General features: G+C 46.5%; 1 protein-coding gene across 2 annotated transcripts; it reads right to left on the bottom strand.

Moving 5' to 3' along the window:
• Positions 1-18,212: 18,212 nt before the first annotated feature.
• Positions 18,213-21,786, bottom strand: LOC119308427 (zinc finger CCCH domain-containing protein 22-like). 2 transcript variants are annotated; one of them, XM_037584554.1, is made up of 9 exons: positions 21,041-21,786; positions 20,779-20,961; positions 20,478-20,663; positions 20,237-20,337; positions 19,903-20,157; positions 19,559-19,754; positions 18,849-19,058; positions 18,672-18,747; positions 18,213-18,589 (listed from the first exon to the last, which is right to left on the bottom strand). In XM_037584554.1, the coding sequence occupies exons 1-8, from the start codon at positions 21,661-21,663 to the stop codon at positions 18,714-18,716; spliced, it is 1,788 nt and encodes a 595-aa protein (XP_037440451.1). In that variant the 5' UTR covers positions 21,664-21,786; the 3' UTR covers positions 18,213-18,589; positions 18,672-18,713. The 2 variants fall into 2 exon arrangements, with proteins under 2 accessions (XP_037440451.1, XP_037440452.1); XM_037584555.1 differs by having other exon boundaries at positions 19,559-19,751.
• Between the last annotated feature and the right edge of the window lie 6,182 nt (positions 21,787-27,968).

Here is a 27,968-nt window from a genome sequence, read left to right as displayed (position 1 = left end):
GAATGTTGTTCCGAGTCCCGGATGAGATCCCGGACGTCACGAGGAGTTCCGGAATGGTCCGGAGGTAAAGATTTATATATGGGAAGTCCTGTTTCGGGCATCGGGACAAGTTTCGGGGTTATCGGTATTGTACCGGGACCACCGGAAGGGTCCCGGGGGCCCACCGGGTGGGGCCACCTGCCCCGGGGGGCACATGGGCTGTAGGGGGTGCGCCTTGGCCTGCATGGGCCAAGGGCACCAGCCCCAACATAGGCCCATGCGCCTAGGGTTTAAGGGGGAAGAGTCCTAGGAGGGGAAGGCACCTCCTAGGTGCCTTGGGGGGGAGGGAAACCCCCCTTGGCCGCCTCCCCCCTAGGAGATTGGATCTCCTAGGGCCGGCCACCCCCCCAGGCCATCCTATATATAGTGGGGGAAGGAGGGCTTTCATCCCATGCCTTTGGTTGCCTCCTTCTCCCTCTCCAACACCTCCTCCTCCTCCATAGTGCTTGGCGAAGCTCTGCCGGAGTACTACAGCTCCATCAACACCACGCCGTCGTGATGCTGCTGGTGCCATCTCCCTCAACCTCTCCTCTCCCCTTGCTAGATCAAGAAGGAGGAGACGTGGCTGTTCCGTACGTGTGTTGAACGCGGAGGTGCCGTCCGTTCGGTGCTAGGATCTCTGGTGATTTGGATCACGTCGTGTTCGACTACATCATCCCCGTTCTTTGAACGCTTATGCTCGCGATCTACAAGGTACATAGATGCATCTAAGTACTCGTTGCTAGATGAACTCATAGATGGATCTTGGTGAAACCGTAGGAAAAATTTTTGTTTTCTGCAACGTTCCCCAACAGTTTCTCCCCCTCTACTCTCTTGTGATGAATTGAGTTTTCCCCTTTGAAGTTATCTTATCGGATTGAGTCTTTTATGAGAACACTTGATGTATGTCTTGCCGTGCTTATCTGTCGTGACAATGGGATATCATGTGCCACTTGATGTATATTTTGTTAACCAACTTCCGGGTTCCACCCATGAACCTATGCATAGGGGTTGGCACACGTTCTTGACTCTCCGATAGAAACTTTGGGGCACTCTTTGAAGTACTTTGTGTTGGTTGAATAGATGAATCTGAGATTGTGTGATGCATATCGTATAATCATGCCCACGGATACTTGAGGTGACAATGGAGTATCTAGGTGACATTAGGGTTTTGGTTGATTTGTGTCTTAAGGTGTTATTCTAGTATGAACTCTATGATGGATTGAGCGGAAAGAATAGCTTCATGTTATTTTACTATGAACTCTTGTATAGATAGAACAGAAAGGATAACTTTGAGGTGGTTTCGTACCCTACCATAATCTCTTCGTTTGTCTCCGCTATTAGTGGCTTTGGAGTGACTCTTTGTTGCAGGTTGAAGGATTGTTATATGATCTATCTATGTTATTATTGTTGAGAGAACTTGCACTAGTGAAAGTATGAACCCTAGGCCTTGTTTCCTATCATTGCAATACCGTTTACGCTCACTTTTGTCGCTTGCTACCTTGCTGTTTTTATAATTTCAGATTACAAATACCTTTATCTACCATCCATATTGCACTTGTATCACCATCTCTTCGCCGAACTAGTGGACCTATACAATTTTCCATTGTATTGGGTGTGTTGGGGACACAAGAGACTCTTTGTTATTTGGTTGCAGGGTTGTTTGAGAGAGACCATCTTCATCCTATGCCTCCTACGGATTGATAAACCTTAGGTCATCCACTTGAGGGAAATTTGCTACTATCCTACAAACCTGTGCACTTGCAGGCCCAACAACGTCTACAAGAAGAAGGTTGTGTAGTAGACATCACGGATCATAACACATAATAGGTGACTATAGACTTGCAAGATAGGATCAAGAACACACATATATTCATGAAAACATAATAGGTTCAGGTCTGAAATCATGGCACTCGGGCCCTAGTGACAAGCATTAAGCATATCAAAGTCATAGCAACATCAATCTCAGAACATAGTGGATACTAGGGATCAAACCCTAACAAAACTAACTTGATTACATGGTAAATCACATCCAACCCATCACTGTCCAGCAAGCCTACGATGGAATTACTCACACACGGCGGTGAGCATCATGAAATTGGTGATGGAGGATGGTTGATGATGACGACGGCAATGAATCCCCCTCTCCGGAGCCCCAAACGGACTCCAGATCAGCCCTCCCGAGAGAGATTAGGGCTTGGCGGCGGCTCCGTATCGTAAAACGCGATGAAACTTTCTCTCTGATTTTTTTTCTCCATGAAACGGAATATATGGAGTTGGAGTTGAGGTCAGTGGAGTAGCAGGGGGCCCACGAGACAGGGGGCGCGCCCAGGGGGGAGGGTGCGCCCCCACCTTCGTGGTCAGGGTGTGGGGCCCCTGGCCTTGATTCTTTCGCTAGTATTTTTTATATTTTCCAAAACTTGTCTCCATGGATTTTTAGGTCATTCTGAGAACTTTTGTTTTCTGCACAATAAACAACACCATGGCAGTTCTGCTGAAAACAGCGTCAGTTCGGGTTAGTTTCATTCAAATCATGCAAGTTAGAGTCTAAAACAAGGGCAAAAGTGTTTGGAAAAGTAGATACGTTGGAGACGTATCAACTCCCCCAAGCTTAAACCTTTGCTTGTCCTCAAGCAATTCAGTTGATAAACTGAAAGTGATAAAGAAAAACTTTTACAAAGTCTGTTTGCTCTTGTTGTTGTAAATATGTAAAGCCAACATTCAGGTTTTCAGCAAGTATTATGAACTAACCATACTCACAATAACACCTAGATCTCACAATTACTCATATCAATGGCATAATCAGCTAGCGAGCCATAATAATAAAACTCGGATGACAAGTCTTTCTCAAAAAAATCATAATATGATATAACAAAATGGTATCTCGCTAGCCCTTTCCGAGACCGCAAAACATAAATGCAGAGCACCTTTAAAGATCAAGGATTGACTAAACATTGTAATTCATGGTAAAAGAGATCCGGTCAAGTCATACCCAATATAAACCAATAGTAATGAATACAAATGACACTGTGCTCTCCAGCGGGTGCTTTTTAATAAGAAGGTGATGACTCAACATAAAAGTAAATAGATAGGCCCTTCGTAGAGGGAAGCAGGGATTTGTAGAGGTGCCAGAGCTCGATTTTAAAATAGAGATGAATAACATTTTGAGCGGCATACTTTCACTGTCAACGCAACAACTATGAGATGGCGATATCTTCCATACTACATGCATTACAGGCAGTTCCCAAACAGAATGGTAAAAGTTTATACTCCCCCACCACCAACAAGCATCAATCCATGGCTTGCTCGAAACAACGAGTGCCTCCAACTAACAACAGCCCTGGGGGAGTTTTGTTTAATTATATTGATTTGCTTTGATCTTTTTGGATCATGGGACTGGGCATCCCGGTTACCGGCCCTTTCTCGTGAATGAGGAGCGGAGTCCACTCCTCTTGATAATAACCCACCTAGCATGGAAGATATAGGCAGCCCTAGTTGAAACATGAGCTACTCGAGCATACAAAACAGAATTTCATTTGAAGGTTTGGAGTTTGGCACATACAAATTTACTTGGAACTGCAGGTAAATACCGCATATAGGAAGGTATGGTGGACTCATATGGAACAACTTTGAGGTTTAAGGAGTTTGGATGCACAAGCAGTATTCCCGCTTAGTACAGGTGAAGGCTAGCAAAAGACTGGGAAGCGACCAACTGAGAGAGCGACAATAGTCATAAACATGCATTAAAATTAATTCACACCGAGTACAAGCATGAGTAGGATATAATCTACCATGAACATAAATATCATGAAGGCTATGTTGATTTGTTTCAACTACATGCGTGAACATGTGCCGAGTCGAGTCACTCAATTCATTCAAAGGAGGATACCATCCCATCATACCACGTCACAATCATTTTAATAGCATGTTGGCACACAAGGTAAACCATTATAACTCATAGCTAATCAAGCATGGCACAAGAAACTATAATCTCTAAATGTCATTGCAAATATGTTTACTTCATAATAAGCTTAATCAGGAACGATGAACTCATCATATTTACAAAAACAAGAGAGGTCGAGTTCATACCAGCTTTTCTCATCTCAATTAGTCCATCATATGTCGTCATTATTGCATTTCACTTGCACGACCGAACGACGTGTATAATAATAATAGTGCACGTGCATTGGACTAAGTTGGAATCTGCAAGCATTCAACTCAAGAGAGAAGACAAAATAATATGGGCTTTAAGTTAAATCAACAATCATGCATATGAGAGCCACTAAACATATTCAATATGGTCTTCTACTCTCGACCCCCAAAGAAAAGAAAAGAAAAGAAAACTATTTACACAGGAAAGCTCCCAACAAGCAAGAAGAAGAATGAGAAATATTTTTGGGTTTTCATTTTAATTTCTACTACAAGCATGGAAATTAAACTAACTAATTTTTTTGGTTTTTATTAAGGTTTAGCAAACACACAAGAAGAAAGCTAGAAAAAGAAAATTGAACTAGCATGGATAATACAATGAAATAGTATGTGCACCGACAACTAGAATAGTGTGTGAACATGAATGTAAAGTCGGTGAGAAATACGTACTCCCCCAAGTTTAGGCTTTTGGCCTAAGTTGGTCTATTGCCAAGGACAACGGCTACTCTCCCTGGTGTACTGAGGGGTGTAATCAGGATACCACTGGTTGGCCATCTCCTTCGGATCCCACTGGTAGGATGATGCACGATAAGGGTCAGGTGAAGGTTCCGGCTCAGGCTCAGGCTCTGGAGTGGATGCTTGGCCTCGATGAGTGTACACCGCTTCCAGCGTAACAAGATAATTAACTGCAGTCAAATCAAACAACAGAGGCACAGGCAGAATAATAGTCTCATTGTGTTTCTTATTAAATCTCAAGTTATACAGGAGCATCTTATCATCATTATGAACAATAAACTCATGTGCTACCATGCTCCTGTAATCTAAAATGTAAGGAGGCAATATTGTCTCCTCTTTCTCATGGTGCCTAATAGGTATCTTAAAATGTTTAGCAAGGCGTGCAACATAGATACCTCCAAAGATGGGGCCTTTTGTACGGTCCAGGCTTAGCCGTTTAGCAATGACGGCACCCATACTAAAACTATTATCACCAAACATGGCATGGAATAGAATAATAATATCAGGCACACTGAAGTTTCCACTATTTTCACGACCAATTAAGCATCTACTAGCAAATAAGGCAAAGTAGCGTAAAACAGGAAAGTGTATGCTAGAGATTCTCGCATCGGAACCCTTCTTTGGATCCCCTACAGTGATAGTGTTAACAAAGCCATCCATATCTTTACGATGTGGTTCATCTAATTTTCCCTCAAAGGATATCCTACATACCGCGCAAAAATTACGTAAAGACATTTCCTTGAACTCATCATATAAATGGAACGATACTGAAGGAGGTGATTTCTTAGCATAGTAATAAAAGTTTTGCACGAAAGTGTTGGTGAGTAAGAGATACTGATCGATCCGGTCGTGGAGGAAGTCGGTGAGGCCTGCATTTTCAATCAAAGAATAAAAGTCTTCATAAATCCCGGCTTCTCTCAAAAAATTATCGCATGGCCATTCACACGGTCGTACTTCCGCTATGCGACGAAGATTATACTTGGCCTTTTCCTTCTCTTTAGCTTGTTTTTCCTGGGAGCCTTGGCTAGAAGAGCCCCTCAAAAATCCCCTAACTTCTAAATAGAAGTGAATGAAACTAAACAAGATTGATAGCAACTACTCCTACAAGTGCCTAGAGCCTATATCATGCATTAGAATTGCTTGGGACCTCATAAATTTAACATGCAAGCTCAAGAACAGGGTCACCTATGCAGCAAAAATTTGCAATGAATAAAGCACTAGAACAAAAAGTAATTGGACCAATGGAGGAGTCACATACCAAGCAACAATCTCCCAAAGTAGTTTTGTGAATGGAACTTTGAGCAAGGAGATCGGAAATCGCAGCAAAATGAGCTAGAACTCGTGCTTGAGCTGGATGGGGATTTTTTTGGGAAGAAGATGGAGTGTGTGGGTGCAGGAATAAGTGAAGGGGGCCACCCTGGCCCACGAGATAGGGGGCGCACCCAGGGGTGTGGGCGCGCCCTCCACCCTCGTGGCCAGGTGCTTGCCCCTCCTGCAGTGTTTTCAATGCCTAAAATCCTCAAATATTCCATAAAAAATCATACTAAATTTGCAGGGCATTTGGAGCACTTTTATTTTTGGGATTTTTTTTATTGCACGCATAATTCAGAAAACAGACGGATAATACTATTTTTGTTTTATTTATTTTAAATAATAGAAAGTAAAAAGAGGGTACAGAAGGTTGTGCCTTCTAGTTTCATCCATCTCGTGATCATCAAAATGGATCCACTAACAAGGTTGATCAAGTCTTGTTAACAAACTCATTCCGAATAACACGGAACCGGAGAACTTTCGAATAACACTAGGTTACCTCAACGGGGATATGAACATCCCCAACAATAAGAATATCATACTTTTTCTTGACAGTAGGAAGAGGAAATTCAAAACCTCCAATAATAATAGTTGGAACTTTTCCAATAGAATTTATGCTATGAACTTGAGATTGTTTCCTCGAAAAGTGTACTGTATGCTCATTACCATTAATATGAAAAGTGACATTGCCTTTGTTGCAATCAATAACAGCCCCTGCGGTATTCAAAAAGGGTCTACCAAGGATAATCGACATAGTATCGTCCTCGGGAATATCAAGAATAACAAAGTCTGGTAAGATAGTGACATTTGCAACCACAACAGGCACATCCTCACAAATACCGACTGGTATGGCAGTTGATTTGTCATGCATTTGCAAAGATATTTCAGTAGGTGTCAACTTATTCAATTCAAGTCTACGATATAAAGAGAGAGGCATAACACTAACACTGGCTCCAAGATCACATAAAGTAGTTTTAATATAGTTTCGTTTAATGGAGCATGGTATGGTTGGTACCCCTGGATCTCCAAGTTTCTTTGGTATTCCACCCTTAAAAGTGTAATTAGCAAGCATGGTGGAAATTTCAGCTTCCGGTATCTTTCTTTTATTTGTAATGATATCCTTCATATATTTAGCATAAGGATTCACTTTAAGCATATCAGTTAAGCGCATACGTAAGAAGATAGGTCTAATCATTTCAGCAAAGCACTCAAAATCCTCATCATCCTTTGTCTTGGATGGTTTAGGAGGAAAGGGCATGGGTTTCTGAACCCATGGTTCTCTTTCTCTATCGTGCTTCCTAGCAAAAAATCTCTCTTATCATAACATTGATTATTTGATTGTGGGTTATCAAGATCAACAACATGTTCAATCTCTACTTCATTGTTTTTGCTAGGTTGAGCATCAACATGAACATTATCATTAACATTATCACTAGGTTCATGTTCATCACCTGATTGTGTTTCAGCATCAGAAATAGAAATATCATTGGGGTTCTCAGGTGTGTCTACGACAGGTTCACTAGAAGCATGCAAAGTCCTATCGTTTTTCTTTTTCTTCTTTTTAGAAGAACTAGGTGCCTCTAAATTATTTCTCTGAGAATCCTACTTGATTCTCTTAGGGTGGCCTTCAGGATACAAAGGTTCCTAAGTCATTCTACCAGTTCTAATAGCCACTCTAACAGCAAAGTCATATTTATTATTTAATTCATCAAGCAAATCACTTTGAGCTTTAAGTACTTGCTCAGCTTGAGTGGTAACCATAGAAGCATATTTGCTAATGAGTTTAAGTTCTCCTTTAACTCTTTGTTATTTGGTTGCAGGGTTGTTTGAGAGATACCATCTTCATCCTACGCCTCCCACGGATTGATAAACCTTAGGTCGTCCACTTGAGGGAAATTTGCTAATGTCCTACAAACCTCTGCACTTGGAGGCCCAACAACGTCTACAAGAAGAAGGTTGCGTAGTAGACATCACTCCTCACCGCGGCCGCTCGCCGCCCGTGCCCCTTGCCGACGCCACATCGCTCGGGTCGCCCCAATCCCCGGCGCGGCCCACTGCCTGATTTGTTCCGGTCGTTGTTGATAACCCACAAGTATAGGGGATCGCAATAGCTTTCGAGGGTAGAGTATTCAACCCAAATTTATTGATTCGACACAAGGGGAGCCAAAGAATATTCTTAAGTATTAGCAGTTGAGTTGTCAATTCAACCACACATGGATAACTTAGTATCTGCAGCAAAGTATTTAGTAGCAAAGTAGTATGATAATAAAGGTAAAAGTGACAGAAGTAAATATAATAGTTTTGTGGTAGTTGTAACAGTAGCAATGGAAAAGTAAATAAGCGAAAAACAATATGTGAAAAGCTCGTAGGCATTGGATCAGTGACGGATAATTATGTCGGATGCGATTCCTCATGTAATAGCTATAACATAGGGTGACACAGAACTAGCTCCAATTCATCAATGTAATGTAGGCATGTATTTCGAATATAGTCATACGTGCTTATGGAAAAGAACTTGCATGACATCTTTTGTCCTACCCTCCCGTGGCAGCGGGGTCCTAGTGGAAACTAAGGGATATTAAGGCCTCCTTTTAATAGAGTACCAGACCAAAGCATTAACACATAGTGAATACATGAACTCCTCAAACTACGGTCATCACCGAGAAGTATCCCGATTATTGTCACTTCGGGGTTGTCGGATCATAACACATAATAGGTGACTATAGATTGGCAAGATAGGATCAAGAACACACATATATTCATGAAAAGATAATAGGTTTAGATCTGAAATCATGGCACTCAGGCCCTGGTGACAAGCATTAAGCATAGCAAAGTCATAGTAACATCAATCTCAGAACATAGTGGGTACTAGGGATCAAACTCTAACAAAACTAACTTGATTACATGGTAAATCTCATCCAACCCATCACCCTCCAGCAAGCCTACGATGGAATTACTCACACACGACGGTTAGCATCATGAAATTGGTGATGGAGGATGGTTGATGATGACGACGGCGACAAATCCCCCTCTCCGGAGCCCCGAACGGACTCCACATCAGCCCTCCCGAGAGAGATTAGGGCTTGGCGGCGGCTCCGTATCGTAAAACGTGATGAAACTTTCTCTCTGATTTTTTCTCCGCGAAACGGAATATGTGGAGTTGGAGTTGAGGTCGGTGGAGCAGCAAGGGGGCGCGCCCCCCACCCTCGTGGTCAGGGTGTGGGCCCCCTAGCCTTGATTCTTTTGCCAGTATTTCTTATATTTTCCAAAACTTATCTCCGTGGATTTTTAGGTCATTCCGAGAACTTATGTTTTCTGCACAATAAACAACACAATGGCAGTTCTGCTGAAAACAGCGTCATCCCGGGTTAGTTTCATTCAAATCATGCAAGTTAGAGTCCAAAACAAGGGCAAAAGTGTTTGGAAAAGTAGATACATTGGAGACGTGTCAGTCGTCTCCCTCCATGTTCTTCACTCCGAGGTAGCACCTATCTCTTCTCTCCTCATCCATCGATTCTTCGATCTATGCTGGTGGGTTGTTGATTTGGGTCTCCCTCCTCCTCTAGGTCGGGATGGTGAAGACCAAGCACTCTGCTCGTAAGGGGCCCCCGTCTGGGTCCTCTCGTCCATCCCATCACGGTGATTTCGATGATTCCCAAGAACGGGCTCGTCCTCAGAAGCGTGCTCCTCTGCCTTGCCGCTCTCCAAGCGAAGACTCGTCAGAGGACTCCGACTATGAAGATGAGTTGGCTCATATGGAGAGAGGAGTGTCTATCCCTGTTCGCACCACTGCTCCCAAGCCCGGGACTCGGCGGCCCACCTTCAAGCCTCCTCCTCCTCCGGTGCAACCTCACAGTGATGCTCGTCATATCTCTCTTGAACCTCCTTTACCACAAGGCCGCCACGTTAAGTGGTTCAACGAGGTGCCCATTGCTTCCTATCTTAAGTTGTGTCGTGATGTTGATCAATTTACGGTTGCTCGTGACTCTCGGGACAATCGTTTTCGCACTGATGTCCAAGCTGACATTTTTACCACTGTCATCATTCCTAAGGGTCTTTCTCTACATTTGTGCATTGATTTAGAGCATATTCGTACTCATCCGGAGAAATATTCCGGGCTATTGAGCTCATTGAGTCATCCAATCTTGCTGCTCCATTTGCATTTCAGCATGACTTTAACCAAGCTTCCATTCATCAATTCTATGCCACATGTTTCTTCGGTCCAAATAACACTGTTACTTGGATGACCTCCGACACAAAGCTCTCGGCTTCCTATTCTCAATTTGTTTCTGCCCTTGGTTTTCCTGACACTGGGTTCAAAATTCACAATGATGACCCCGAACATAGACCCAAGGGCACTGATGCATGTGCTGATCTTATCAAACCCATAGCAGAACTGACTGATGAGGAGAAACATACGGGCTTTAACCAAGTCTCCATTTGGCATGCTCCTTTCTTCATTATCTATCAATGTGTCATTCGCACCATTTATCCTAAGATGGGTGACAAGGGCTCTTGCAGTAGCTACTGCATCGGTCTCATGCATCGCCTTTACGCATCTCCGAAAGGGAAGGTCAATGTCCCTCATTTTCTATGGCATGAAATTCGCCTCGCTTCTCTTCAGCACAAGCGGGCCTTTCCTCATGCTCCCTTTCTTCAGGCATTCATTGAGAGTGTGGCTCCATTTCCTATTGTCGGCACTCATTTGCATGAGCGATGTGTCATTCCCGCACACATGGCAGATGATTATGTTCCCAAGGACTCTTCCTCTTCTGCTCATCCGCGCCCGCTGCTGCTAGCATTCCTCGTTCTGCTCCCTCCGGATTTGCACCATTTGGTCGCATTGCTCGGTTTCTTGGGAAGGCTCACTCTGCCTTGATGAAGGTTGTTACCTTTAACTGCTCCCAAAATCACGATGTTGTCACTCGGTTGATCACCTCCAAGAATGCTCTGAAGGCTCATCTGAGAGACTCCGGAGTTTTCGATGTGAGTGATGATGACCGTCTTCCTGATGCTCCCTCTTCTGACTTTGGATTTCCTTTGGGTCCTGAATGGTCTGATTTCTTTGACGAGGTCGGTGGCAGTGGGGCTCATGCTGACCATGATGATGTTGGGTTTTGATGATCATGATGATGATGTTCTGGTTGCTCCTCTTGGCCCCTTTTGGTACTTGCTGCCAAGGGGGAGTAAGCACTTATCCTCTTAGTACTGTTATATGTGATATAGCTTGTATCGAACCATGTTATGTATGGTACCAGGAACCTTGTTATGACTATTGTTGCTTTATGTTCTATGATGTGAGTGATGAACCTATTTATGGTATTATGGTATCATGTGTTACTTGAGATTTGGGTGTTTTGGTATCACACTAAGGGGGAGCTCCTCTCATGCTTATTTATAATGGTGCACATAGTTAGGGGGAGCTCCGCAACAAATCCTTTCGATATTCAACGTTTTTTATTATTGAGAAGTGCATGTATGTTGTCATCACCTACCAAAAAGGGGGAGATTGAAAGTGCAATCATGCCCTTAATCTTATTTTGATGTTGATGACAACATGCATACAAGGACTAATCATTTTTATCAAGTATATCTCAGGATTAAGTCTCAAGGGCGTGTGTGGATCATAACTAGGGACAAATGCATATCATTCAAGATTGGAGTTACAAGAAAATAGCTTTAGATTTTCTTTCTTTACGACTTTGTTTCTTGAGTATAGGGATCCCGCACTATTAAGAGGAGATCGTTGGATCTAGTGAAAGAGTTGCTCAAAACCCACCAACTCCTTTTTTCACCGGACGTCTGATCCCTCGCAGCTGCCCGGACTTCCGGCTCTTCACGGTCGTCTGGTGTTTCTTCACAGAACGATATTTACGGATATCCGAGCTTCTCCGGATGTCCGGTCACCGGACGTCCGTTTTCCTCCGGAGGTCCGACACTTTCTCAACAGAACATTATTTACGGATTTCCGATCTTCTCCGGACGTCCAGCCCCCGGGCGACCGGCACGTTCCGGACGTCCGATGGTTGTGTGCTGTTTCGTGGCCTGTGGATCTCCAGCGATCGGATGACCGATCTCCGTCGGACGTCCGCACCTATCTGTACCACCGGACGTCCAACCTCTATAGTGCACTTAAGTGGCTCAAACGGTTACTTTTCCACGTCCACTATATATAGCCTTCTTCCCCCCACGGGATAAGGTTGACCATTCACTTTGAGCCTTCCAAGAACACATCTCACTCCCTCTCTTGATTCCCTACACCAAATCCTAGATCCCCAAGGGATTTGGGAACATTTGAGAGAAGTTCTCCAATCAAGTGATAGATCCACTCCTTCCCCTTCTTCTCACCAAAGGAATTCGTGATTTGAGCAATTTCTTGAGCTTTTCCCATCGTTCTTGTTACTCTTGGAGGTTGGAGACTCCTAGGCGGTAGGAGTCTTTCGAAGAGGAATCAACCATTGTGATTACTCCCGGTAAAGTTTGAGAGGGTTTGGAGACCACCCCAAAGTCTACAACTAGTGTTGAGAAACGCTTCCATGGTGTTGTCTCAAAGTGAGAATAGGGTGAGCCTTCGTGGCGTTGATGTGCCTTCGTGGTAACATCCACCTCTCTAACGGTGACGTAGCTTCCCTCCAAGGAAGTGAACATCGGCATACATCCTCGTCTCCCGAAGTTGCGGTTATTCCTATCCCTAACTCTCTACTTGTGGTTACTTGTCTCTTAGCACTTACTTATACCATATTGTGCTTGCTTACTTACATACTTGGGTTACTTGTTTATCTTGCTTAGCTCTTAGCATCACTCTTGCAATTGTTAGGCTCACTTTCATATTCCGCACTATTTCCTAAAATTGCTAAGTAATAATTAAAATTTGTAATTGTACCTATTCACCCCCCCCCCTCTAGGTCCATCTCGATCCCTTTCAAGAGCAGAGTATAAACAGAGGATCAACTACTTAAGAGCATATTTCAGATAAGCAGTACCACACTTCATAACAGTTCTACGCATAAGCCATAAACATAAATAGTTCAAAGCAGACTTGATAGTACTTAGGGAGGCCCCGACCCTACTCCTTGGCGGCGAAGGCTTCGTCGTGCTTCCCGCACTTGTTGACGACCTCAATGCCATCGTCGTCGAAGATGATGACCTTGAGGGTGTCGGGAGTGAGGAGCTTGAACGTCACCATGTAGTCGATCTTTATCTGATGAACGGCTGCGTAGGTGGCCCAACCCTGATCCAGGGTCACCCTGCCGTTCCTCAGCTTCACCATCACCTTCCAGGAGCAGCCGGTGTTGTTCCTGAGCTTGAACTCCATCGGCACCGCGACGAAGTGCTTGGTGAAGTCCAGGGGCATGGGATGCACTCAAGCTTCAGTGCAAGGATGACCTTGCAGAAGTGAGTTGGGACATCCTCCTGATGGTAGTGGCCGTAGTTACGGCGCTTGTTGCTGGGGGGCTCCTCCATGCCCTTGTCGTCGCCACCCTCAGGCGTCTTCGGGTCTTCCTCGGCGGTGGGCGGCAGCACAACCTCGTCGGGCATTGGGTGAAGGGGCTGCTTGCCCTTGTTGTAAACGGCCGGGAGCACCTCTGTGCCCATCTCATTGCTCTCCTCGATCTGCACACAATTCATGGAGTCAAGCACAGCACAGAGTTCATGGCTTATTGAAGAGCATGTAGTTAAAATGACATGACTGTCACTCTTCTCTCCATCCCCCCTATATTTACTCACCCTGCCCACCACTACTTACCCACCCCCTCTCTTCTCTCACTGTCAACCTTCCTCCTCCCCATCGCCATGAGCTCTAGCTCCAGCTCCAATGCCAACCCCTTCCCTTGGGGTATTGGCTGGAGGGCCTTCTTCCTCGGGTGGTTGGCTGGTGACCGCACCAAGTTCGAGAACACCATGGAGGTGTGCTCGAACTTCGGCTCCATGCAAGACATGCAGAAGGAATCTAATGCAGTGCTCATGAGGGCCACTGCACAAGAGCTGAAGACGCTGATTCCTGACCCAGCGAAGAGCGCGATGGCAGTTGACATCATTGGCTGGGCCGTGAATCAGGCCGTCTCGGACGACGCTAAAGAGAGGAAGAAGTGGTGCAAGTACAAGAACTATTGGGCTCCTAATGACCATCGTGCCACAGTGTACTGGGAGGCGGCAATCACGGTGCCGGCGATCATCGATGGGGAGCCTAAGGAGGAGGAAGAACCGATGCAGACGCCAAGGAGGGCGTCGGAGCCACGCCGTCGTACCTGGCAGATCAACCTCGACTCCGCCGAGGACGACGACGACCCGCCGCCCCGCACGGCAATGAAGAAGAAGATGAAGGCCAGCGGCTCGACCCGCCGCTCCGCACGCCCGTGACGGCCGCCGCGGTGAGCCGGTGTCCGTTGTGTACCCCCAATCCCCCTTCTGCATCCGCATCTACCTCTATTCCGATCTTGCATGAACTAGTTTGAAGTACTATGAACTTGTATGAACTCGTATGATCTAGTATGAACTACTCTACATGCTTATCTACCTCTACTCCCCATTCCCCTCCGTCGTGGATCGAATCTATCGCCGGATCGAACGGGAAAAGTTCTGCATGTCGAACAGAGAGAAGTGCTTACCGCCATTGCCGCGGGCCAAGTGATGATCCGCTCGCCGGTGATGGAGTCTGGTGGTCTTCTTGCTCTGCTCCGATCTGCCGCCGCCGGTGAGAGTTGGGAGAGTGGGGGAGAGTGGGGAGAGGGAGCGGTGAGGGACGGTGAGGCTAATAACTGTCGGCGCTTCGGGAAGCAACGCGGCTTCTCGAGCGTGGCCGCGCGCGTGTAGCCGCCGCCGCCCACGTGCACCACTCGGGCCTGACCCTGGAGAAACTGCCGATTCGTGTGTTTCCAGGGAGCCAGGCTCGGGAGTGCTTTAAGGTTCGTGCCATGCAGGCCGAACAGTGAAAGCAGGCAACCAATCGACCCGTTTTCGTCCCGCGCGAGCTAGGCCGGGCCTCATGCAGGCTATCAAACCCGCCCTTTGTGTTTACATGGCTTGCACTATGACCATTATGATACTATATAAATGAGACACGTATTTACCATGCAAAGAAAATCGAAAGTTGAGATTTTTTTTAGAACCCATATGGGTCGGGTTTGAGGGTGCGATCATCCTAAACATTGGGACGGCTATCAGATGTCCGATCGAATGGCGAATTTGTGTCCGAGCGGTGACGGGGCTTGTCTGCTTGAATAATAAAGGAACGGTTTGAAGGACGAAAACTCGTAGGGGCACAGAGGTATGGGGCTACGTACCAACCAAACCCTGCCCAGCTGCTCGATTGCCTCGCGATTCGCGAAGTAGTTGAATCCTGCATGAGGACACAGTAAACACACAGTAAGTTTTAAGTTTTAAGTTTTAGTCGTTCGAACTTACGAACTAAAACTTGCCATTTTCTCATACACAAAAATCGTAATTTTATCGGTCGCCCGTATTAGATTTGAAGAGTCGAAACTTAATATCTATTATTTAAAAGCCCTAGTCACTAGAAACACAAATATGAAAACAGAATTTGATTTAAACTATTTTGTTAAAAATACTGTATATGAAAGTTCAAAAAATTAAAGTCAAGGCGATGTTCCATATGGCGAGGATCAGTGGAAGTGGATGCCCTGTTGGTTGAACAGGCGAGGTGAGGTGATGATTTGCTTGCTTGACCAGATGTTGACCATGCAAGAGCCAAGAAGCACTGTCGCCATGTTCAGCCTGGGGCTGAGGACCCACCTTGTTTTCTTACTCCAACTTCAAGGCGTGGTAACATACCCCCATGATTATAAAATTATTGCATGCGCACATTGAAATTTAATAATAGTGGAAACAGATGCAGCCAGTGTCTCCGAGTTACGAGACATGCCCCGGATATCTGCTTTCCACTCGTTGCCACCGGTAATCCAGACTAGCCCAAAGCAAGAACCCGTTCGGATGGAAAACTGTTCCGACTTGGCTCAGGTCAACTCCACCGCACGACCCTATCTTGTTCGGCCCTGTCCGTTTGAGGTAAAAAGGACAAATGAGACGGTCCAGCGCGTAACGGCCCGGACCCATTCGATCCGTTCTGTGTCCGTGTCGACCCATTTCAAGCGCAAACTTACGTCGGGTTTGGGTCGCGGCGGACAGCGAACGGACGCTTCGAGCGTCCGCGTCGGGGCCGCGTGGCAGGCGGCCACCTACCTCCCACCCGCCAACATAAATGCGCACGGGCGGGTGGCCCCACCTGTCATCCGCACAGCGACGGGTCGGCGTCCTTCTTAAATGGGACCCGTGGACCGGCCGTCGTCCTCATCCCCACGCCGGCCCCTCTCTGCCCCCTCGAAAGCCGACACGCCCAAACCCTAGCCACTCCCCGCCCTCGAGCTCGCCGGCCGGCCGCAGCCATGGGTCTGTGGAACCGCAAGGGGAAGCACGACCTCGAGGCCGGCTCCTCCTCAGGCCGCCGCCGCGGATCCGTGAAAAAGGAGGAGCCCGCATCACCGCCACGCTCCTCCCGTCGAGCCCCCGCGTCACCGCCGCACTCCTCCCGTCGAGCCCACGCGCCGGCCCCCTTCACCATTGCCCCTAGGCCCTCCCGCGAGCGCGACCGACAGTACATCTGCGCGGACGTGTGCCGGAGGTACTGGGAGACGAGGACGCCGATCCCGTGGAGCGACGCGCACCTCCCCAACGGATGGCACCTCTCCGCGGACCGGGTCCCCATCCCGCTAGTGCCGGCGACCGGCCATGCACGGCGCGATGAGATCAACCGCCGCCGCCTCCTCCTCCCCGACGACCTGTACTACGACCACAGGTATGCCTCCGACTCCCTGCTGTGGGACACATGGCTCCAGGACGAGCACGACGTGCAGCGCGCGTCTTACTTCGCCGGCACCGTGGAGGGGCCGCGGAGGCCACGTGCAGAGCCGCGCGGGCGTACGCGGGTGCGCGGCCTGACGCCCACGCCGTCGCCTTCCCCGTCTCCGTCGCCACCTCCCCCTCCTCGCATGACAGTGGAGGAGGAGGCCCGTCTCCTGCAGCGTATCATGGACGACTCCATGAACACGCACGACGAGCGGCAGTGGGATGGCCTGGAGGAGGCCATCGCCCTCTCTGCCGCCGGGGAAGTCGCGTTCCCGGAGCTGCAGCTGGCGGCCGTCACGGGGGAGCCGGAGGAGGAGGACCCACCGCGTTCGAGCAGCTGGTGGGCCAGGGGTGGGGCTGGTCCTGCACTGCGCCGGAGGTGGCCGCCGGCCTGGGCGTGAACTGGTGCCCCACTCCGCCGCGGTCACCGGAGCGGGAGGCGTCGCCGCGGGAGGAGGTGGTGCAGGCACCTCTGGTCGTCCAGCCCGCCCCCCGTCCACCACGCACCGTCGCCCCACCTCTGGACGCTGCCGGAGTACGTCGACCTCGTCAGCGACGACGACGACACCGGCGGCCAGTGAAGACGGCGACGGCCACGGCAGGAGCGCGCAGGACGAGTTTTTATTTTATTTTATTATTATGTTAATTATGAAACTGGGCCTTTTAAGTGGCCGTTGAAACTGGGTCGTTTTGTGGCCGACCCCTATATATGTTTTATGTTTTTTTAAATGCGTTTATTTGCTTTTTTTAGTTATTCCATTCAGTTTTTTATTCCCGTTCACCCCGGACACGATTTGGGGTGCGGCCACGCGGTGGGCGCACGCACGACCCAACGGACATAGCCGGACACGGGTGAACCCATCGACGCCTCAAACGGACAAAATCTGGCCAATCCGAACGTCCGTTTAGGGCCATGCGGTGGAGTTGGCCTCTCTCTCGTCAGTTCAGATTTTTGATTCAGACTAAAGCATATATGCTCAAGAATGATGAAAAGGATGTTGAAAAGGGAGAAGGGCAAAATAAAGGAAGAAAATGTAAGATGCAGAGGATGCACATTGAGGAGTACTACTAGCATGACCTTGTCCATTTTGACAAGGGCATGGGCAAAAGAGAGGACGGCCGCTGCCTCACTGCTCCGCTGAGGCGATTCCACTAGGATTCTCTCTCTGCCTCTGCGCCCGTGACTGAGTGCGTGCCCTGGTCCCGGTCATCACTTTCCCCTCTGCGACCTCTGTCTGGCTTTTGTCCACTCCTCTCTCTCTCTCTCTCCGCCTACCTGTTTGCTTTCGATATCTGTATGTATGCAGACACGTCACTTCACAACAACTGGCCACCACAGCACACACACCAGGACGGACTGGTTCAGTTTACCACTACTATCATCGCCATTCTGAGATCCATCCATGAAATTACAGAGCACAGCATACAAAATGATGCATGAAGATAGACAGACACACACACAGTTTTCTTCTTCTTCTTCTGGATTACTACTACTTCTTGGAGCAGCTGACTACTAAGGAGGGGTATTATTTATACTACTACTATCATATACTGACTGACTGACTGACTTAATTAAGGCTGGCTAGAGCTAAAACAACCTAGATTTTTCTTTCCTTTCTTCTGTTGCTGTTGTTGTTGGTGGTGTCCCTGCTCCTCTCTCGGGATCACTTCTATTATTTGTTAGAGCCTTTTACCTTCCATTCACTCACTTCATGGGGTGCTCATGGCTTCGCTGCATATGCACAACATAACCATCAGGGCTTGCTCTGTGTTTGCATCATAATGGCTTGGCTGCTGATAAGTGGTCTACTTACTCTGCTTAAGAGGAAAGGAGACCCCTGTTTTCTGCTTAATATTCACAGCCCGATGGCACCATGGCCAGGAGAGAACCTGAAGCAGAACACACACATCAGATATTCATAATGTTACATCAAGCAACAGCCAAGAACATGGAAGGATAAAGCAAAGAAAAGTATTGATGTTTCTCCCACCTGGGCACTTGGAAGAAGCAGGATTTGTAAGGGGGCAGCTCAAGGGCAGTTGGTGTAAACAGAGACGAGGCCACCAGATGAGGGCTGCCGTTGTTGTTCATGATGCTGCCAGCGAGGGCTGGTTCTGCAGAGGAAGAAGAAGCAGCAGCATCCTTTGTCTTTGTGGGAGATGCAAAGGGGCTATCAGGCAGGTTGTGCTCCTCCACGCCGCTGCAGTTCAGTTCAAACAATAATCAATAATCATAATTAAGCAAACACTCTAGTATAACAATCCTGCGAAAATAAGGCACAACTTGCACAAGAACAAGCATAGAAAATAGCCATTAGTTGAGAAATCATTCCTCAAGTTTCTTTCATCTTTTATTATGATGATCCCACCCTTTGCCTTTGCATTTCTTTTGCCCTTTGTTAAGCACCAATCAGGGGCAACCTATGATCAGCACTCGCTGTTAACAGCCTATATACCCTGACCTCCTTGGCTTTTGGGGCCTCATTTTGTTGGTCAATGAGAATAATATACTACTAGTACTAACACACTACTTGTACATAGATAAAGAAAGAGAAGAAAAGCAATCAAGCAGGCAGGCAAAAGTAAGAAGCAGCAAGCTTGCTTTCTTTACTTTCTCCTATGCTATGTGTGCCCGGCCCTTTATTTCCTTTCCCCCAAAAGAGAACACCTCCATTTGGTAATTGTTTGCTACAAATCCTACCTTTCTTGGAATCCATTAGCACTGGCCGCTGCTGCTCCAGGAGGACCACGTTCCCTCTTCTCATCTTCCCCGGAGTTGACCCCTTGGTTGGCACTCCCGTCGCCCTCCTCCTCCTGCTTGCCTTCTGTGGCAATGGTGGCACAAATAGCAGCAGGAGCAGATGTCATCATCATGGCACTGCTCATCTTGTGATCTGCTACCAACCACAAGCCACAGTAAAGTCACAGCACATTGATCAGTGATATTTCTCTCCAAGTGATCAATCAAAGAGCAAATTTCCTGCCATGCCATGGCATGCAAGAATAGGATAACATGTCAAGATCAAGAGGTGAGTAAAGTAAAACCTTGGATTGCAGCATCCTCCAGATGAATGGCATTGCCGTTGCCGATGCCATCGGTCTGCCGGAGAGCCAACGGCGGGGCGACAGTGGAGCCGAGATGGTGGTGGCCCCTCTTGAGGTCGAGAATCTGCAGCCCCATGAAGCGGCGGCTCTGCAGGTCGATGGCCTGCTGCAGCTCCGCCGCCTGCTGCTGCTCCTCCAGCTTCCTCCGCAGGAACGCCTCGTGGCTGCCAATGTTGCCGAACATCATCCTCGGCCCTGACAAACCAATCGCAACACCCATTAATTTGTGATCGGCGAGAAAAGAAGAATGCAGCAGCGCGGTTGTATCGCTCACCGATCTGCGGCGACTGAAGGTCGAAGGGGTCCCTGGAATCGAGCAGCCCGGTGGGCGTCGTGCATCCGGCGAAGTCGCCATGGTGCGGAGCCTGGAACTTCCTGCAGTTCATACAGCAATGAATCAAGGTCAGAAAAATGCGTTTCCATCCCAGAAAACCTGCCATTATTAACTGAAACCATCTACTCCTCAGCAACGGAAAGTGGAAAAGGAAATGTATGGCGGCGATGGCGGAACGTGCCTGAACCTGTCGGGGACCTTGCCCTTTTCCTTGTAGGGCTTGACGAGGACGCGCGCGTCGCAGACGAAATGCGGGTTCCCCTTGGCGAGGATGAGCCTCACCGTCTCCGCGTACACGAACGTGACGAAGCCGAACATGCGCTTCTGCTGGTACGGGATGCGCACGTCCTGCACCGGCCCGTAGTAACTGCTCCATGGATGGGTCGATTCTCATTGTTAGGAAAGAAAGGCTGCAAAATGCTTGCTGCTTGAACGGACAAAGGAGAGCGGCCATGGCCGCGACGGCGCGCTTGGCACGGTACCTGAAGTAGGAGGACACGTCCTCCTCGCTGAAGGTGGAGTCGGCCGGGAATGTCAGGTAGATCTGCCGCGCGGCGGGGCTGGAGGCGAGGTCGCCGCCGCGGTCCATCCGAGGCGACCGCACGGAGAACTTGTGCATGTCGTCGCCGCCTCCACCGCCGAGAAGCATGGCCGCCGCCGCCGCCCTGGAATAGCAAGGAAGATTAGCACCGGAAAGAGCAACTAAAAATGTAATCTTTGGGGGTAAATCGGTAATCGTCTCACCTCTGGGAGTCGCTCTGCTGCTGCTGCTGCTGGAGCAGGAAGTTGAGGCCTCTGGGCGACGGCGAGAAGGGGAAGGCGGGCGACATGAGCTCCGACCGCATGGCCGCCGTCCAGACTTCCGTGTCCTGCTCGGTGACGTGGTCAGGCAGGACGTGGACAAACCGGCAGGAGGAGCCGTTCTTGCAGAACCCGCGCGCGTAGTACATGCACGGCTTCCACCCGCCGGCCGCCGCCTCGGCGTCGCTCAGCGAGAAGCTCCGGCGGTGCTGTCCGCCGCTCGCCGGGGACCAGCACCCGAACTCCTCCGGCGGGTAAAACCCTTCCCCGCCGCCTTCGTACCTCGCCTGATCGACGCCGGGGAAAGGCGCGTCCTCCGCTGACATCCCTGCGCCCCAGGACGCGGTGGGCGGAGAGGAGGGCTTGCTGTGGTGGGCGGCGGCGAGGTCGGCGCGTGCCCTGGCGACGACGGCGTGGAGCAGGTGCTCGGGGCCGAAGGCGAGGCGGATCATGTCCTCCTCGCTCTTGTCCTGGATGAGGAGCATGCCCATGATCTTGGAGGCGAGGTCCGGGTGCAGCGCCTGCACCCGCGCGAACACAACCTTGGTGGCCTCGTAGGCGTCCATGGATGGCAGTCTGCTTTCGCTCCTCCCGGTGCGGTTTTGATGGGGAGAGGAGATGGGAAGGTGAAAGACGAAGTTACAGAGGAGGGGAGGGGGAGCGGAAGGGGGGCCTGTGAAGGGAAGGTGTAGGTTGCACGGTGAATTAAATAGCGCGGTTGGGGCGTGGTCTTGGGGAGAGGGAAAGTTGGCTGTTTTGTCTCCTTTCCCCTCTTTTTCGGTTCCCCTCTTTCAAATTTTTGGGCTTGGTTTTTTGGTGCCTGCTTCATTCAGAAATCACCACGGCTTTGCTTGTGCGCCAAGGGTGTGCTGTGGTCAACACCTGGATCGAGGCAAAAATTTATCATGTTTCAAATTTTGAGTTGTTGGTTTGGTCATTCCAATCTTGTAGGCATGTTTGATTTGTTTTCGTGGTCTATCCTCCAACCAAATGTTAGTGGGACGTTTTTTGGTGATGCGTAAAGATCACAATAGTTCGCCGTTGCGAGTCTTTAGTTTAGGTTCTCACTCCTCCATATGAACACGATTGTGCACAATGTTACATGTTGCATTAGTCCATTGCAATAGTTGTACTTCATCGTAAATAACAGTGACAATTGGTACAACGTGTTTACATTGTCGTTTCATACGTTAATACGGTGATGTATTATGGTTGGTGTAAATAACGACAACTGGTGCGCCCCTGTTATACGTTGTCTTCTATACATTAACGCGATGCAGCAATGACGCTTTACAGCAGTGACAGCTAGTGCACGGCAGTTATACTTTGACTGGTGCAGTGAACGTGCTTCGCGGTACATACCAGCCAGCTAGTGTGCGACGGTTATACTTTGACGGGTGCAGTGAATGTGCTTCGCAGTAAATACCAGTGACAGCTGGTGCGCACCGATTATACGCTGGTGTTTATACGCCAATAGCCCGTAATATTGAGGCTTTGTCATAAATAACAACGCAACCAGTTCACACCAGCCAACACCTTACCTTGCTTAGTAGCTCTGTCCAACACCTCACCAAGTTGCTTGCCAATAGATTTCTAAAGTTGGTCCACATGAATCAATATGATTTTATCAAAGAACAATTCTAGATTGTGTCTCATAGGCTTTGAGTACCTACATTACTGTCATAAGTCAAATAAAGAACTTATGATCCTAAATTAGATTTTGAAATGCCTTCCGTAAAATTGAGCATAAAGTGATTCGTGAATTCTGAAGCAAATGTGGTAGCAAATGGTGCTATTGGATCGAGACTATTAAATGGAGTGCCTAGCAGTGGTAAAGTTTCATGTGGGCCAACACGCATCATGGCCCGCCTAGCTCTGTAGCATCTGCTCATATTATAGCTAACCCATGGGCCGTGGAAAGCCAACCAGGAGCAATCCCTTGCAGCTCAGCCCGCCCAACTCTGTGGCATCTACTCATATTACAGCCAACCCATGGGTCATGGAAAGCCGGCTAGGAGCAATCCCTTGCCGCTTGCCCGACCCAGATTTTTTGCTGCAAGCTCCACCACTAGTATATGGCAAGTTTTAAATTGCAAGAGGAGAGTTAGATAAGGATATCCTTTATCACCTTTGTTATTTGTCTTAGTTGTAGACCCCTTCGGTCTATATTGTTAACAGAGCCATGAAAAAACATCATTTGCAGAGACCGACTCAGTTGACGTCGCCGCTTGAGTACTCAACAGGGCATATACAAACAATACTCTAGTCAGTATATATGCAGATATTGCTCCAGTTAGACACTTGCATCGATTATTGGAAGATTCCGGTCTTTCAGCAAGGCTTAATGTTAATTTTCACAAATATTTTTCCATTCCAGTCAATGTGGATGAGGTCAAGTCTTTACATCTAACTAAAGACCTAAATTGCCAGCTTAGTGCTCTACCTTTTACATACTTATGGTTGCCTTTGGGTCTAATTAACTAAACCAAGGGTTCATGAGGTACTTCCCCAAGTTCAAACATTTGAAAGGAGATTGGCATGTTGGTATGATTTCCTAACCAATGCATCCAGATTGCAATTAGTGAATTCAGTTCTCTCACCCCCCCCCCCTCGTGTTTGACATGTGTACCTTCATGCTGCCAAAAGGGATTATTAAGTAATTAGATCAATATGGAAAGCATTTGTTATGTAGGTGTTAGGATATAACAAAAAGAATCCGCCCCTGACAGTGTAGGAGCTAGTTTGAAGGCCCCAAACAGAAGAAGAACTAGAATTCTAGATCATTTAAAGCAAAATATTTGTTTCACTCTAAAAAACAATCACAAGTTTTACAATCGCCTTTCATATCTCTTGGTTGAATTTGCTTTGGGAATTGCATTATCCCAGCAGCCCTCCATGACTATTGCTGTTGATGACTCTTTCTGGCAGAGAGACACCATTAGGTTAATGCCATCTTTAAAGAGATATCTAGATGCAACGTCAAAAATGGCAACCCAATTCTGCTTTGGGAAGATAATTGATTGACCCCAAGCTTTTCGTTGAAATGGCGTAGTTGCACTCTTTTGTGATAAATGAAATGTCTACAATCGAGTATGTCTTGTATTAGGAGGACTTGGTTGATCTTTTTCATCTCACCTATATCCCAAAGTGCATATGCTTAGTTTCTGCTTCTCCTACAAAATGATGGGATTCCACGGGTCTCCCAAGACGATGATACATGGATATATACATGGGGGCCTAATTTCTCGACTCCCCGAGCATAGAAATTTCTAGTCTGAAATCATGATACCCCAGTTTCCATCACTTGGAAAATGGAAGACATGTGCACGGAGAATACTTAATAATAAAATTTTGCCCATCGCTGATGGATAGATTGGACCCTCGACAACTTCTTCAACAAAATATCTTTTATCTTCCCTTAAATGAGTGTCATGTGAGCCCACATTTAGAATGCATATACCACTTACTATCATGCAACTTCACCCAACGTTGCTAGTCATACTAATGCCTTGGTCGCCAAAGTTTCAGATAATCTCCATGCAAACCTCTCAAATCAACAACTAGCAGTGACATTATTCGAGGAATTAATCATTCTTGTCTACTAAAGTATATGAATTTGTTGTAACGACAATATTTTCAAGAGGAGAGAGAGCTGAGATTATACGCATGCGAGAAGATATTTAAAGATGAATTAGCTTTGTTGGTTCATCAGACCAAAAGGGCATCTTTTGCGCCACTCACTCACTAGGTAACTAGGTTTTTCTAAATAGCTTTTGATGTCTTTTGTCTGTTTTTCATGGACATTAGTCATTAGTTTTCCATCTACATCCTATTTATTTATTAAAGTTGCCATGGAACGATTGTTCTATAGTTCTGGGTAAAGAAAAATGGCTTCACAATACTATAATATGTTTTATAAATCCATGTAGTGTAATAGGGATGTTTCATCATAACTTTTAGTGATAAGCCAGTACACAATGGTTGGTGTGCATTAATACGGTGCAACAACATTGCTCCAAAAAATAACAATGATAATTGATTCATTATCTGGTTATAGTTTGTGTAGGTAAATATGGCATAATAATGACTCTTCATTGTAATGTTGCAATCTATTCAGAACAAATTATACATGGCACATTGTATTGTTATATAGATGGGTTGGACACATTTGAATTGCAACGGAACAATGTAGAACTAGAAGTAACTAATATAGTTGATGGAATTTGAAATTTTGAGTCAGAGCTAGAATTGTAGTTGTTGTAAGCTCCCTAGATTGAGGAAGACCTGATATTTTGTTGGAATCATTATGCAATTCACATATTCATCCAAAAAGTTTTTTCACGAGACACATGTATTTCCTTTGCCTTTTGGTGTAAGATTTTGCCTTCGTCGTGTGTATCCAAAGGCATGGCATAATAATCAAAACAAGATGGTTGGTTTTTCCAAAATGTTTTCTATATTGCCTAAATAAATTTTAAAATGTGAGAGGACGCTTTTGGGTCTAAAATTTTGTATGTTTAAGTGATGTCTAAAATGGGTGGAACATTTATGTTTGAATGGTTCATATAGCACTAAGATGAAGAAAGCCATTGAAAATGATGCTCGTGCATAATTTAGTAACGATGAAAGTGCTATGTGACATTCTTCGGTATAAATGGTGTTTGTGAATATTTATATTCTAGACAAGATAACCTCTAAGATTTCATTACTGAACAAAGTTGAACACCATAGGCGTGATGCTTCCAATACTAAGTATGTACTACCCTAGTAACATCCTGTGTTACAATGCTGATATTTTTTTCACTTTGTAAATATGTCGACCATATTTTTCTGGCAAAGTGCTCATGGAAAGAGTGGTAAAACCAACAACAATTAATTGTGGTGAATCCTTAGGTTCTTGTCGAATGTGCATGCACATTATTATGTAACTAGAATCTAGGGTGCACCTTCGTGAGTTAAGTTGCGTTATGTATTTTAGTTCGTGTGTGAAAGGCCATTCATGTGTAGGCTATAAGAGAATCAATTGCACAGACCTAAATACCTAATCGATCAAGCAGGAGAGAACTTTTCTACATAGGGAGAGGAGACACACCTAATATGTTACATAGTATACATTTTCAAGGTTTTGGTCCATTGGCTCAATAAAAAAAAGTCCTGATCCATTACATGTAGGGGAACACATCTTCCGAGGATGTTTCAACCATGAAGCATAATTGGGTGGCAGCATCCAATTACATAGGGGAAACACACATTGTAGCGACCAGATCTCAAACAGTCTGATCTCTGTGCATCAGTGTCATCCCTGGATCGGTAATGCTGACACGCACAGTACTTGAGGATTTATAACAGAGTAGCAATCACACACTTATTACATCTAATGTCTCAAAAGAGAACTTATTACAATAAATATGGCTTAAGGCCAACTAAAAGCGATAACATCGGAAGGCTTGGAAGATAAAGAGAGTCCATCAACTCCAACGGCATCATTGAGTGAAAAACAATGACCTATGGCACCTTACTCGTTGTTTGGAAAGTCTGCAACATGAACGTTGCAGCCTGAAACGGGTCAGCACATGAAATATGCTGGCAATGTAACACAAGAGAGTAATGAACAGAATAAATGCTATCACTACATGCATATATGGCTGGTGGAAAGCTCTATGGTTACAGTTTTGCATAAAGCCAGTTTTTCCCTACAACAAAGGAATAAATTTTATTTAACTATCATGGTGGTTGTTAAACATTGAGAACGTTCCTCCAACTCAATCCCAATTAAACATCATCATTAAACCCAATCAAATTATATTAAAAGTGATGAGATCAACATGATAATCCAAGAACTAGATACTCAAGATGTCCATAACTGGGGACACGGCTAACCATGATTAGTTTATACACTCTGCAGAGGTTTGCACACTTTTCCCCACAAGACTCGAATACATCCATGGTCGAAGAATCGAGATACAGTCTTTCTGAAACAATAACTCTTTACTCTGGGTGGACAGTTACACCTATTTTCCCCTACATCTGCTACCCACCACTGAAAGAGGTCTTGCAACATACTCAACTATGCTAGAGCTCGTAATAGCTTGTGGCTGCACACGGAAGTTTCTAGCATGAATAATCTTATGATCCCTTTGATCCTGAGTGTCGGACTGTAGGATGATCACACGGGTACTTCGGGATAACCTAGGACAACACTGGATTCTCCAGGTGCCCTGAAAACCACTGGGTACTCCAGGGTGCCTTCAAGCAATCCACCCAGATGTATATTAAAGTAGCTACCTTAAGTTAACCATTAAGTATCAACACTCACATTTGTCATGAATCACTCGAACCAAACCACGTCTACGAGCATAGCATAGCAATATAAGCAACGTATAAATAACTCCCAAGGTTTGATAATAAACGGGGCAATAGGTACTACCTCATCAACTTCCCAAAACCCACATGTTAATCAGATCCTAACCATGCAATTGTTTAAGGATTGATCTAATGCAATAAAACTGGGTAGTAAAGAGTATGATCAAAGTGTTACTTGCCTTGCTGATGATCCGTGAAACCTAGAGACTCGTAGTAGCATGCTTCGCACTCCGGGTACTCTATCACAAACAAACAAGCATATAATAAGCACTCAACTAGAATGTGACGCCCCGAGACCGACGCTCCAGAAGACTTCCAGCTATTCCGAGTTTCGTCGTGTGATTTGTTTTATTTGTTGCATTCATCCTTGCATCATGTGCATTGCATCATGTCATCATGCCATCATATCATTAATTTTTAAAACCTCTCTAAATAAAATCATATGCATCTTCGGTCCATTTAAATCGAGGGATATTCACATGGTGATTCTCTTTAAAACATATCCTCT

Source organism: Triticum dicoccoides, chromosome 5B, assembly GCF_002162155.2.
Source record: "Triticum dicoccoides isolate Atlit2015 ecotype Zavitan chromosome 5B, WEW_v2.0, whole genome shotgun sequence".
In the NCBI taxonomy this organism is placed as follows: Eukaryota; Viridiplantae; Streptophyta; class Magnoliopsida; order Poales; family Poaceae; genus Triticum; species Triticum dicoccoides.
Note: the sequence above shows the minus strand (reverse complement) of the source record. Positions and strands in the feature narration are given on the sequence as shown.

What these genes read in the sequence shown, in the direction of transcription:
- LOC119308427 (XM_037584554.1), bottom strand. Translation starts at nt 21,663, where the DNA reads ATGGACGCCTACGAGGCCACCAAGGTTGTGTTCGCGCGGGTGCAGGCG. An exon ending in GACGTGTCCTCCTACTTCAG is followed by an intron (nt 20,664 to 20,778) that starts GTACCGTGCCAA and finishes TCCATGGAGCAG; the next exon opens with TTACTACGGGCCGGTGCAGG. An exon ending in TGCTTCTTCCAAGTGCCCAG is followed by an intron (nt 18,748 to 18,848) that starts GTGGGAGAAACA and finishes GTTCTGCTTCAG; the next exon opens with GTTCTCTCCTGGCCATGGTG.